The sequence below is a fragment of the Lissotriton helveticus genome, chromosome 6 (genome assembly GCF_964261635.1).
Source record: "Lissotriton helveticus chromosome 6, aLisHel1.1, whole genome shotgun sequence".
NCBI classification, from domain to species: Eukaryota; Metazoa; Chordata; class Amphibia; order Caudata; family Salamandridae; genus Lissotriton; species Lissotriton helveticus.
Window position 1 is genome coordinate 1,834,376,572 of NC_136067.1, and position 14,795 is coordinate 1,834,391,366.

At 41.7% G+C, this 14,795-nt stretch overlaps 1 protein-coding gene across 1 annotated transcript in view; it reads right to left on the reverse strand.

Annotated features, from left to right (window-relative positions):
- The window catches only part of LPGAT1 (lysophosphatidylglycerol acyltransferase 1), a 492,793-nt gene that overhangs the window by 41,589 nt on the left and 436,409 nt on the right, over positions 1 to 14,795 (reverse strand). The window contains exon 7 of the mRNA XM_078649741.1: positions 5,607 to 5,713. Within this exon, the coding sequence (XP_078505867.1) occupies positions 5,607 to 5,713 (107 nt within the window). The remainder of the gene's footprint in view (positions 1 to 5,606; positions 5,714 to 14,795) is intronic.

Sequence of the window (14,795 nt, forward strand, 5' to 3'; positions counted from 1 at the left end):
ACACAGGTGCATCAGTAGTACGAGAGTAGGGTTAAGGTGGTGTAGGTAGAGTGTGCTAAGTCAAACAGGTGCGTCAACAATATAAAATATACACAGTGGGAACGTATATAATCAAATAAGTCGATAATACAAGTAATACAAATAGACCGAGGGGTCAGGCAGGTAGTACAGAGTGGATTCATGAGAAATACAGAATAATAGATCATGTGTATTTAGCCATGAGGATCGCTTTTACTTCTTTCTTAAAAAGTTTGTTGGAGGAGATGAGCCTGGTTTCACTAGGGAGTGAGTTCCAGATCCTGGGTGCCATTCCTGAAAAGGAGCGTTTATAGGTTTTTTCCTTCCGAAATCTTTCGAAACTTACCCAGTAAGCATCTGTTCTTGGCATGTAGAGCTGTAGATTCACATGCTTTGCATACTCCAGTCATCTAGTGTTGGGTCCAGATGTTTGCAAGTTGTTTTTGATCAAAGACGTCTTTCCAGTCACGAGGTAGGTGACTCCTCCTTTCGGTGATAGTGCGCATGGGCATCGACTCCATTGTTAAGATTGTTTTCCCGCAGAGAGTAAGAATGGAGTTAGTATGTGTAGAATAGAGGTGTCCATGCGTATGAATGTGAATTTGAACTACAACAATTACAGAAGACCGGGGAGGTGGGTGGGCGCATGTGAATCTAAAACTCTACATGCCAAGAACAGATACAGACAGACTGGTTAAGTATATGTTCAAGGCATGTGAGCTGAAGATCACATGCTTTGCATAGACTATATAGCAGTAAGCTCACAAAGCGGTGTCTAACCTGTAGCGGTTGTAGTGGTTTGAAACAATGTTTTAAGTATTGCTTGGCCTATATTTGCCTGTTGTCTTGCTAAGAGATCTACACAATAATGTTTGGTGAATGTGTGCGGTGTAGACCATGTTGCTGCCTTACAAATATCAGCTATGGGAATATTTCCCAAGAAGGCCAAGGTAGCCCCTATTTTGCAAGCAGAATGCGCTCTAGGGGGATACTAACAAAGTTCTCTTTGCTTTAACATAACATTTGGATACATTTTACAAACCATCTTGCAATACCTGACTTAGATATAGGATTGCCCTTGCGAGGTGGCGAAAAAGCAACAAATAGTTGCTTGGTTTTCCTAAATTCTTTTATTCTTTCTATGTAATAAAGTATAGCAAGTGAAACATCAAGTGTGTGTAGAGCTTGTTCTGCTACAGAATCAGGTTGAGGAAAGAACACAGGTAACTCAACTGATTGATTGATATGAAAAACAGAAACTACTTTACGGAGAAATTTAGGATTGGTACCAAGAACTACTCTATCTTTGTGAAGTTGAAAGAAAGGCTCTTGTATAGTTAATGCCTGAAGTTCACCAACACTCCTTAGTGAGGTTATCGCTTTGAGGAAAGCAACTTTCCATTATAGGAATTTGTAACAGACGTGTGCATTGGTTCAAAAGGTGGACCCATTAGCCCTGTAAGGCCTATGTTCAATCCCACTTTGGAGCAGGGGGAATTCTTGGTGGCATTACCCGTTTTAATCCTTCCATGAAGGCTTTAATCACTGGTACTCTGAATAGTGATAAGTGCTGTCTATTTTGCAAGTATGCAGCTACTGCTGATAGCTGTAAACAGATGGATGTGTAAGCTAATCCACATTGCTGTAAATGCAATAGATAACAAATGATGTTTTGTACAGAAGCATCAAGTGGATTGATGATGTTGTTACAACAGACAACAAACCATTTCCATGTTGCTGCATAACCTGCTCTAGTAGTAGGCTTTCTAGGCTCTTTGAGAATATTCATACAGTCTGGTGGTAGTTGAAATATCCAAACTCTATGATTTCAGGAGCCAAATCGCCAGGTTGAGTTCTGAGGGATTTAGATGTCTGATTTCTCCATTGCTCTGATTGAAGAGACAGGGTGTGAGATGTAGCTTTTGATGTGGAACCACCGAGAGGTCTAACAGGGTGGTGTACCAAGGTTGACAAGCCAATGTGGGGGCTACTAAGATCAGTGTAAGGGACATTTGTCTGAGCTTCCAAACCAGTAATGGAATAAGTGGGAGAGACGGAAAAGCATAAGCAAATATCCCTGACCAATTCAACCCTAGAGCATTGCCTTTGGATGCTCGGTGTGGGAACCTGGATGCGAAGTTTGGGCATCTATCTGTGGAAATCCTCATTTTTGAAAGTAGGGAAGAACAACTTGGGGACGGAGTTACCACTTGTATATTTGCTGCCTTTATCTGCTGAGCAGGTCTGCACTCTGGTCTACTCCTGGAAGGTGTTCTGCTAGGAGATAGATTTTGTGGCGAATCGCCCAATTCCAAATGCTTTGTGCAAGATGCGACAGCTGGTAAGAGAGTGTGTCCCTCCCTGTTTCTGTAGCTAGTACATTGCTGTCATGTTGTCCGTGCGAACTAAGACCATCATGCCTACAAGTTGGGTGAGAAAAGTTTTGAGTGCTAGGAACACTGCTAGGAGTTCCAGGTAGTTGATGTGGAGACGTTTGTCATTGTACGACCACAGCCCCTGTACTGTATAAGGTTGAAGATGAGCATTCAAACCTGTTAACGATGCGTCTGCTGTCAGTATAGTCTGTGGAATCTGGTTTATGAGAGGCTGCCCTTTTGTTAAGTTTTGAGGGTTCAACCACTGCAGAGAGCAATGGGTGCAGCGGTCTACCAACACTAATCGGTTAATAGACCCTGTGATTGATTGACTGATTGACGCGCTAGACATTCTTGCAGAGGACACATGTGAAGCCTTGCATGAGGTACGATTGCAATGCAGGATGCCATCATTCCCAGCAGTTGCATGAAGACTTTGGCTGGAAATGATTGATTGGGTTGAAATTGTAATATTGTGGCCTGAATATTGTGTATCCTGGCTACATTGGGAGTGACAGGTGAGATTTTTGTTCATTTATTATGAAACCCAACTGATGAAGTAGGTGTACCGTTGTTGGAGTGTGTAGTATACAGTTCTGGTAAGTGCCCGCTTTGATAAGCCAGTCATCCAGGTAAGGGAAGACATGTATACATTGTCTTCTGAGATGAGCGGCTACAACTGCGAGACATTTGGTTAACACTCTGGGGGCTGTGGTGATGCCAAATGGAAGTACCTTGAACTGGTAATTCTTGCCTTCTATCACAAACCTGAGGTAGTAAAGGGAATAAACCCCTGACCCTTGGTACTGAAGTGGGACTGCTTCGATAACCCCTTCGAGTAATAAAGATTGCATTTCTTGTTGGGGACAAAGTCTTGAAGTCGTCCTCCAACAGGTGTGGAATCGTCGGAAGGAAGTGTTGGGAAGTCACTGTTTACTTGAGGAAGGGGAAGCGCGAGGTGTGGTGTACAGTTTTTTCTGTTTAGGATCCAATATAGGAGGTACAGTGTCCGTGTTTGGATCCGGTTATGCTGTAGGCAAGTCTTTGCTTTTCGGCACCAAAGCTTTCGGAACCGAGCCTTTCGGTGCTGATGGTTTCGACTCGGAGGGTTCTTTCTTGGGTTTCGGTGTTGAAGGTTTCGGTTCGGAACCCATCTTGGATTTAGAGCTCGAAGGTGTCGGCTCAGAAGTGGGCTTTGGCCGACTCGGTCCTGAGCCGGAAGGCTTTTCAGAGTGTTTCGGTGCTGAGCCATGAGGCGGAGCGGGAGAAACCGGTCCCAGGATGCTTGTTTCCGTTTCAAGGAGGACCTGGCCGGGCAGTTCGGTCTGGACTGTTCCCATGGGGCACAGGGTCAAGACTGATTTGCATATGGCTGGGTCCAAACTGGGTTGGCGTAGTGGGGAAAAGAATGATGGATTTAACCCAGATCTTTTGACTGGGGGAGAATGTTTGCATTGTCAGCATTCCGTCCATCATTTGTTTGCTGTAACACCTTGGCCTTGAGGTGGAAGTGGTGCCGAAGCCTTAGATTTTTTTAGGGACGGTGGGAGGGGGGAGTAGGTGTCTTAGGACCTCACGTCCCCTTGTCCCTTTGGTACATCATCGTCCTCGAGGTCAATCTTTAAGTCTTATCCGGAGTCAGACGCAGCTGAAGCCAGCTCTTCCTCTGCCGCTTATACCACTTCTTGTTCGGAATCTTTACCGAAGAGGTTCGGTGTGACATCCAACCGCTGCATCTCTTTAAATCGAGCCCGACGATCACAGTTTACATTGATCTGAAGGATCGGCATGCGTCTCAGTCTTGCTCTTTGTGCTCGGGGAAAAGCACAAATTACACACCAGATGAGAGTAAGTATGTGGATATTTCTTGTGGCACAAGGGACAGAATTTAAATGGAGTCCGTTCCATTGATGAGGAGCCGAACGGACATGAATGGGCTGGAAGGCTGACCGCAGATCTTCCAGTCGAATTGTCGAGGTTTCGAAATTGGAATCGAACCATGGAAAGAGAAAGTGTGTTCGAAAGCAATACCGTTGAGGTAGAGAGAAGTACACACCAAGGGGGTACCAGAGGATCGATTCCAAAGCGGAGCGCAGCAGTACCTGTCCGAACCTGATGGTGGGAAAAACAATCAATGGAGTCGATGCCCATGCGCACTATCACCAAATGGAGGAGTCACCTACCTCTTGACTGGAAAGACTTCTTTGAACAAAAACAACTTGCAAACATATGGACCCAACAATAGATGGCAGGAGTATGCAAAGCACGTGATCTACAGCTCACATGCCTCGAACATAAGAAAACAATGTTTATCATTAATCTAGAGGTGAAACTGGATCTGACTCAGGAGATGATGGCCTTCATTGAGGTGATTCAGACGATGGTAGGAGGCCTACACTTACAGAACAAGGGGTGGATGGCAATTCAACAGAGCACCATGACTCTGAGAAGCAGCAGTGAGAGGGGATATGAGGAGGAACATATAACTGTTATTGCAGTACTACCTAGAGAATTATGGTGTTGTGTGGAAATCTGATGTGGAAGGTATAAATGAAGCTCAAAGATAAAGGAGGATAAGTTATTATAAGGGATGCTGTAATGCAAGAAATTAGAATAAATGGGATTAGGTAGATAATTGAAGGAGTAGTCTTGGGTAAACTGGTTAGACATTAGCCACTTAAGAATATGCAAAAAAGAGCAGTGAGAAACAGATGTTAGAGAAGAAAGATTAGGCAGTTGTGGGTCTCTTGAGAGTCCTGACTTGAAACACTGTCAGAGAGAGATTTAAAGCAGATAGAGGCAAGAGCACTGGAGAAGAGCACAACATATGTGACAGACGGAGGTCAGTCTAGGCGAAGGATCGGAGTTGCCAGTTTGAAAAAATAAAGTCTTGCTGGGAATGTGATGACAAATGGGGTACGGTTGGTGTATATGTGCGGTGGAGGGGTTTCTAGGAACATGGTCACAGTGGACCTAAAGGTATTTATACACAGATTAGCTGTTTCCTTAGCCAACAATGATGTGAACAACCCCCTACCGTTGGAGCATCTTCTGGTCTGTTTTGTGACTGCCATTCAGCGTTAAAGAGGTCAGACACCATACATCATTGGGCATGCAGGCAGGAAGTTTAATTCTTGACGGCTGAATGCAGGTAAAATGTGAAACAATGTTTTCTTAAAGAACAGCACAGAATATTTTAAACAAAGCAAATACCTGTTTCATAAAAATGCGATAAGAGGTCTTCCTTTTCAACAAATCGCTGGTACAACCAATCAGTGAGTGCTTCTGTTTCTAAAGGTACATCTTTAATTGGATAAATCCTGGAGAGAAAAAACATACACATAATTTCAGTGCATGCCATGTCATGTATACATACACAATTTAGAAGAAATAGATTCTGGGGGAAATTCTTTTGTGTATTACTTTCGCACTACTCTGTTAATCATAACCTGCGCAGATATTCTTTTGGCCGAACAAAAAATCACGGAAACGCTTTGACCCACTTCAGGAGTTTCGAGGGCTGTGGTGGGAAAAGGAGTACTTTACAAGAAGGTGCTTAGTGGAAATCTTTCCATGCAGCAGCAGCAGCATCCTACTGGAATGCTGGGGGAGCCATTATTTACGCTGGAACCAGAAACAGCAACCACTGATACACAGGCCGCTGTCAGCATTCCAACTGCAGCAGTCCACGTGTTCTGCCACATTACAAACTGCCACCACACAGCTGTTCACCCTCTAAAAGCAGTGTCTGTGAAGCTCTCATATGCATTTAGAGTAAACTTTGAAAATTATCTTAAGAACATACTACTTTCGCTCATCTGGCACAATGCAGTCTCTGTGGATGGCTTAGATTTAATTTCCCATGTGAGCTTTTATTGCTCTTCCCTCCGCACCTGCCAAACAGCACAAGATGCATACAAACAACAACATGTGAAAAACCCGGACATGGCACAATGAAAGCAGCCGTAGTCCAACTTTTGAGTAATAAATCAAATGCGCCTCTCTATTGGGACATAAACCGTGTAGAACTACAATGGTACAGATATAAATCTCAAAGCTTCTGGTATGTCTGATTAGATTTAAATCATTATATTAATAGTCAATTAAACCTAATGTAGTAAACAGGTCTTTGTTTGGACTCCATACAAAACACTAGAAAGAATCCAAACACTTCCCAAAAATCTACAGAACAGCAAGAAAAGTACAACATTTCTTTTTCAAGTAGAACATTTCTTTTTTAAGTAGAGCATTTCTTCCTCATTTTACTTTAAAAAATTCAACAGGCATAATAATTACAATCTTTGATAGTAGATAAAAAGAATTAACAGTTAAAATAATGTAAAATATGATGACATACACACAAACACATAGGAAAAAACTATACAATCAAAATACACATAACCATGAGGTTCCTATCCCAGTGCCCCAAATCCCATTAAACATCAGTCAACCTCATAAAAATAGAAAAATGCTATCCAGAGCTCTTCAAAACTGTGCGTTTTTTTCTTGTTATAAGATATCTTTTCCAATGCAAATACGTTACCAGTAGCTATCCAGAAAAGAGTTTGGAGATGGCTGGCTAATAGGTAATTATGATTAACACAACTACCTAATTGTAAACATTTAGAACATTAGAAACACTAAAACAGTTGTCCTCTTTTTTAGGTGACCTCGCATAAGCCTTAAAATCTTGGTTAATGACCTCAAATGTACAACCTAGAACCACTAGAAAAAGGAGATATAATGCTGCCCTTGGACAAACATGGCGCTCTGGAGTAAGAACCTTTGGCCTACTTGAAGGCACAGTTCAATATCTGCATAAAAGTGTGTGTGTGTGGGGGGGGGGGGGTTCCGGAGCATGGCCCTACATTGCGCTGTAAGACTATTGCACATGTGCAATGCTAGACAACTTCGCTATGTGTGGGAGTCTACCCATGAGTCAGTAAGTGATGATTCTATAGAGGAAAAGGTAGAATTTCTCCTTTGGTTGCTACCTCCAGGACCGATGCAGCAAGTGCAGCAGAAGGACATGCACATCAGGATGGTCTGACGGATAACTATTTTTAAGTAAAGAAAACAGCTTTTACAAATGTAAATAAAAACATAACACCAAATGGGATGTATAGTAACAAACATTCTGTTTATTCACAAATTATGCAGAAAGTGAACAAAATAGCCAATTTTTCTTTGCAAACAAAAATATTGATTTACATTTTTTTTAAATAACTCAAAGCGCTTATTTTTTGCACAATACAAGTCTTGCCAAAGTTTATGTGACTATTTATGCCTTTGACGTCCACTACTTGGTCTCTGTAGGGAAAAATGGTTGTACCTTTCTTGTCCTTAAGAATTGTGGCTTTTAGTGTTCATAGATGTAGCATGCCCACCCATAGACATTCTGCTTACACTTGAGCCCTCCTCAGCTCCACCCATAGACATTTTTGACCTACTTCCAATATTAGCAGTTGCAATTTCTTCAAGGGTGTTGGTTATTTGTCCAAGGATCTTTGCAACATCACCAGTGAGGGGTACTGACTCAATCTCAAAGTTAGCGGCTCGCCTACACTTTGTTGAAGTCACTGCAGCCAACCTTTCAACAGAAAGCTCAAAGGTTTGGGTCTCATGTTGTGTAGTGATTTGTAGGCTTGGGTAAGTAGCTTGAAGGTCACTATCTTCTCGACGGGGAGCCAATGGAGGACTTGCAGGCGTTGGGTCATGCGCTCACGTCGTAGGTTGCCGAGGAAGGGTCTGGCCGCGGAGCTCTGGATGATCTGGAGTTTGTGTAGCAGTGATTTGTTGATTCCAGCGTAGAGGGCGTTTCTGTAGTCCAGTCTGCTGGTTATGAGTGGGTGAGTGAAGGACTTTCTGGCTTCGGGGGGGAACCACTTGAACGTCTTGGGGAGGGAGTTGAAGCAGGTGGAGGCGACGGCGTTGATCAGGTGATTCATAGTGAGGGAGGTAAGGGAGGCTCTCTCTAATCTTCTTACCCATCTACTAAATTCAGATGTTGCTCTGTGCTGCTTATATTGCATTATCAGCATGGATTGATCCAGCATATAAAATGGCACAGGAGTAGGTGATGTCTCACAGACCTCTTCCCTTCTAGACCTCACAGTCTGTCTTATGGGCGTTCTTACTCTGTGCACTACAGGTACTGATGGCATATTTTTGCTCTTCATTGTCAGCTGAAGTGGCATGAGTGGTAAAGTGTTCCATTGCAGTCGCTGCATTGAAGTGACTGCCTGTTTCAGTGAGAATGTTAATTACAGTTTCTAGCTGTTCAGCCTCAGTGGCATGTGACGTTTCATCCACAGTCAGAGTTTCAGGTTGGTTATTGTTTAAAGGTTGATCTGTATCGAATCTGAAAAAATAAAAGCATTTAATAGCAATGTAATTAAATTTTTAAAGAATCTTTACTCAAATTGTTTTTATTTTTCTTTACAGAGATTTTACACATCAACATTTATTTTTTTGGGATGTAAGAATTCTAGAAACAATAATGCATATTGGTTACGGGAATTTTTTTTTAAGCTGGATTTAACTACAATACTGTTAATTCATTGTATCAAACACTATGAAAAGCGGGCATGTATTTTCCCAAAAACAGTATGTTAGGTTCATTTAATCAGTCTAATGTTGTTCAGTTAATAAATCTAAAATAACATGCACAATTATTTCTTTTCTCTATTTATTAAAGTTTAAGTATATGTTTTAAAGATTAGTATAAATTTAAGATCTACAATATTAAATAACTAACCTTGAGTATCTGATGCAGGGACAGAGGTATCAATAGCTGATACTCGGCTTCTGGCCGTAAAGTTGATATCATATCCTCCACTAGGGTGGGTGGTGGTTTCTTACTCTTCCCTGACACATTCTTCTTTTGGTTTGCCACATTCTCCTTCATACAGAAGAGGAGTACATACCACCTCTTGCCTATTTCTTCCACCAACCATTTTGTCACTACAACAGCATGAGTTCTGTTGTGAATCCTGTTCCATATTGGTTTCCTGGTGGATTCTGGAATAGACTGGGAAGCCTCAAAGAGCATGTCATGCTCCCCCACACACTCATCCACCACAATCTACAGCTCTGCATTATCAAATTTTCTTCTTCGCTTCCTCAGTACCTCCTCCCGTGGCTGCTGGGATTTTCAATAATAAAAGTTCTTGCTGGAAGACAAAGAAAGACTGTGCTCTGCTGCTCCCAAGAAATACACTTCCGGAACTGGGTGTGATCCTCATTACCTTCAGATGTCACATTCGCAATTTGCTATTTATACTAAATTGCATTTACCAATTCAGTTTTTTAAAAGACCAAATAACAGATCGCTAGTTACAAAAAGTAAATCTTTGTAAATCATCTATAGCCTTTTTCCAATTCGGTTTGAGCCATAAATTAGGAAGCAGTAAATTTGATTTTCATAAATTAGGTCCACTGAACCTATTCAACTGACCAAATCCCTGCCCTGAGATGTGTCCTCCATTTAATGGGATCAATGTCAATGTCAGCTACACCATGAAGTCACAATGAAGCCATCAGACCCAAATCCAGATTGAAAATCCTTCTCGGATGCTACCTCATGCATCTTTCAAGTAGATTAAATGCTTTAACGTGACATATTTCTATCACTTCCTCTAAACCATATTGTCACTTTTTTAAAAATAGTTTGTTTATTTTTAATTTCACATTTGTTGGCATAAACAGTGCTATATCGTATAACGGTTACAAACATGAAATAAACTTTATAGCCATTCCACCCTCTCCCAGTGTAGTGTCCAAAGGTACATTCCCATTTTTTAAAGGCCTTCAATATATGTACTACATGCGGTCCAAAGGGGAAGTTCCTTCAACATTAGGTTCAAGACTTTTCGTAGGCGAATCCCCTCCCGCCGCAACAGAGCCTGAATTCCCTGTATCCTGCACTGTTGCTATTGTTGCTTCAAAGTCCTCTATGGCCTCTCTCCATAAAGCTAATTCCTCTTCTGCATGGTCATCCTCCGCTACAGTCCATTCTTTGACATCCTTACGCCTGTGGTTCTGGATGACCTTTGGCAAACTTCAAGAAAATATGTACTAGAAGAGTGGCCAAGAAAGAGGGATATTAATTCTGAATTACTACCTATGCTCAATGTAGCAGATGTACTGAAGATGGAAGGGAACTTGATGTTTAAAGGAAGTAAGCGTGTTCCTCCTAAAGGAATACAGGAATTGATCCTTAAACTAGCACATGAAAGTCACCCCGGAATGTCTGCCATGAAACGTCTAATACGGAATTATTTTTGGTGGCTGGGTATGGATAGAATTATTGACCATGCAGTCAGGGAATGTGATGTATGCCTTCTAGTGAAAAGATGGTAAAAGTGAATACCCCCTTTCCTTAAAAAGTGTTTAGCGGCTGGAAGATAGTTGGCTATCATTCTAAATGGTCAGAGGTGAAATTTGTCTCTCCAGCCACCACTGGCGATGTAATAAGAATTCTTCATAGAAGTGTTTACACGTGAGGGGCTCACCGACAATGGAGTACAGCTCCCGTCAGCTGAAATGGAAGCCTTTCTTAGGCATTGGTGCGTAAAACACGTGATGGCTTTAGTGTACGAACCTCATGAAAACGGTCAAGTTGAGAGGTTCAACCGAGTGTTGAAAGGGTATGTAGTAGAAGCATTTAAGCATGGTGGTGATTGGAAGAACTCCCTTAGAGGAAGGTTGTGATTATATCACCCCGCACACAGTTACTGAAATTAGTCCTTTTAAATTGTTAAAAGGAAAGGATACGGCATTTAGTTTGTGTCCTTGGTGGTTCAAGGAAAGGTGCAGAAGAGAAAGAGAAGATGGTGGTGGTGGTAAAGAAACTACAATGCAGGCGAGGAGAAAACAAAATAAAGCTAAAATTTGGTATGATGGTAAATGGAAGGCAAAACAACACAAGTTCAAAGTAGGGGACGGGGTAAGAATCTTAAGGTCAGGGCTAATCAGTAAGGGAGCAGCCAGATTTGTAAAAGCCATCAAAATTCTGAAAGCTTCACTAATAGTGTCACCCAAGATGGTAAAGTTTGGAATGTCAGGAGAGTAGCCAAGTGTCCCGAAGGGTACAATCCTGGGTACAATCCTTGTGAGAAGGACACGGAAGGAGATTTTCTTCTAAGATTAAACAACCATGCCCAAAGCGGTGATCAAAATAGCGTGTGTGGAAATCGTTCAGAATTGGCAGGTAATAGTGAAGGTACAGTGGCTTCAAGAGTCAAATGTGCAAGTTGATTCAGAATCTCCTAGAAGGTTGTATGTGCCGCTATTGTTTAAATTGTGTATCTTATGTTGTATTTTCTGTTCCTGGTTGTTTTTCCACTTAGCTTTGTTAAATGAGGGGGGTGGTGTCTAGCATCCTTATTGTCCAATCTATGCATGCAGCAGTTCATTCTCTCATCACTGTGGCTTCTGTGCATGTGCTGTGTTTATTTTTGCATCACTTTCTAAGTTCTAGTGGTGTATCTGTGTATTGTTCTAAGGATGCTTCATTTGCACCTGAGTAATCCGGTCTGTGGACGTATTGCTGTGTTGCTGAAAAAACGACAAGAAAAACCCAGTTTTCTTGGATTCTTAGTAACAAATGAGTATGCAGTTCCTAAGAAAAGTCAAAATGGGAGATCCCATAGGTATCATACCCCTGTCAATAAAGGCCAGAGGAATATAAATATTCAGAAGCAAGAGCCCTCACCCACCCAGATGGGAGGCATGCTTCATCACTGTGCAGCTTCTCGTTGGGCCGGCACTGTAATGTCCAACTGGCCCCTCTAGGGGGCTTTTTGTCGGAGACCTTTTTTAGATTTTGTTAGCTGTGACAAGCCTAGAGGGAGGGAGCTAAAAGTGTGGCTTTAAAAGACCCTCCTTTAAAAATACCACTTGAGATACAAAGGAACATTATTCCCTTCACTGTTTCCTGTTGTTTTTAGACATGACGGGATCCATCACCTCAAGTAAAACATTTTTAATTGGCACTTGGTCATTTTTATCCAGTCTCACTTCCCTTTCCAATTTACACTTTTAGCACCCTCCCTTTAGGCTCATCACAGCTAATACCATGAAGCATGCCACCCAATTGGGTGGGTGAGGGCTCTTGCTGCAAAATATTCATATTCCTCTGGCCTTTGACATGGGTATGACACCCACAGGTTCTCCAATTTTGACTCTTTTTAGGAACTGCATACTCGTTGTATATCGATTCATATAAAGGAGCATGTATGCTGGACCTGAATAAGCTCCTAGTCCTTTTCTTCTTGCAGTATTTTCTTCGGATATCGTAAGCAATTGCAGACACAAAAGGACCTCAGTGGTCACAAGGCTGTTCACTGATGTAAGATGAACTGTTACAGACCGGTCTCAATCTCCTTTCAAAGCCCACATTTTTAAGGATTTCAGTTTATGCACATATTAAACTAGGAATTTTTATAGAAACAATGGATATTCCCAACAACCGAAGCCTAAAGTTAAGTGAGTTTACTTTGATGAAACTTGAAACTCATACTAAAATAAATACTCCAAGAGCAATATTATAATGCTTGATTGAAAAACAACATATAGGACCATCAAGGCCAGTCAACTCACTGATGTTCTCTCTTTAAAAGGATCCTCATAATCACCCATGTTTCTATTTAAATTATTTAATTACAAAAGCAAATCTGCAAATGTTGCAGGTCAAGAAACTCACTGGAAAAAATATGTTGAGCACAAATAATGCCAATCTCTCTTGGATGTAACCAAACTATGCTACAGAAGCAGGTCTTGAATCCCAAGAAACAATAGCAGCATCTTCAATGGGTTCTTCTTGAGATGCCAAAACTATGCAGTACAGCCAAACACGGTGCCAAAGATCAGCAAAACGTTTAGCAATTATTTGTTACAGCAACGACTAGCTGAGCCAAACTGCAATCTGAAGGAACAATTGATCAACATTAGGCAATCACTCATTTTGCATCATGGATTCTGTAAATATTAAATGCGGCTTCTACTGTTCTACAGTTGATTCTACTGATGCTGTTCAATGTATAATAAAAAAATATATAAAAACAAAATCACAAAAAATATCAGTCATCATAAACTCTCATCAAACATTAATTCCTTGAAAAGTTAATCTCCCCATTCTTTTCATTCTTTTTTTCTTTTTTAATTATTCTTTGACAAACAACAACTTGTGCAAAAGCAATTTAGTGGTAGAGATGGAGAAATAATGATCTGTGCATGTTTTATGGTCATTCGTAGGTGCAATGCAACTGAAGCGACAACAATCCTGCACAGGTGTATCCATTTAGGCACGGTTGTGTGAATGTTCAGTTACTGGCTCAGTTTAGCGATGCTGATTGTCTCTCACAACGTTCCTCCTCATTTCGGTCAAATCAGTTATGATGTGTCCAGCCCCACCAGGTCTTTTCAAACATTTTTGGGGCAGTCTCTACCTACATTAAAATTATTTAATGTATCCATTACATAACAAACACAACACCTTTACCACACTTGAGGTTGTGCATCCACAATCTCCCGCCTTAGGACAAATTACATTAAATTAATAAAGTTGCTTTCCGTGCTGGGGAAGAAACCCTCCCCCGACCTCAACAGCAGGGAAACATTTCCTGTCCCCAGCAGAGCTCTCACTTCACCATCTCCTTTTAGTTAGTCCCGCCTGGCCTTGAAGCTCTTGTTTAGTAATCCACAGTCATTCTTTTCTTGGCTTGGGACAAGTGGGGCACAATTATGCATGGCAAGAGCAACCAGGCTAGCAGCCCCAGGCCTTTGGGTAGTTAGGTTTCTGGAGGGTCTGCATGAGCTTAAGGTGCTAGGGAACATTGGTAGCAGTAAGACACTCTAATCTATCTAGTCTCTCTGTCGTCTGCTGAGCAGAGTCAAACTACTTACACATATGCCATAGGGGCTCCCTACTGACATATATACAGAAGCTGAAGGAAGAGTAGGTAGAAGGGTGGATGTTGATGAGCACCCTTTACTGGTGGCTTAAGCAAAGCAGCTAAAAAGTGCAGTTCCACATAGGGACGCATTAATATTCCCCAACCCACTAAAGTATTTAGCCCGGGTCCAATGAAAGTGTGCACAGGACCCACGTCTGAGCGAGCGAGAGAGAGAGATGGGAGTTTTCTCTAGTGGAAGTTTTGACTCATGGTAAGGGAGCGCAGAACGTTTATATGCCTGCTGCAAAGAACGTGTACCATGCAGATCACAAAGTGCATATGATGTAAATAGGTCAGTGGGTTACTGCTTTTGTCAGAGAGATCCTTTTGTTACATGCAGTTTATATATTAAAATCCTAATATAGAACAGTGAGCAACTAATGGTCATCAAAGTGCTGCATGCAAACTGCAAGGTATAGATTAGAGTGGTCATGATTTCCCCCCA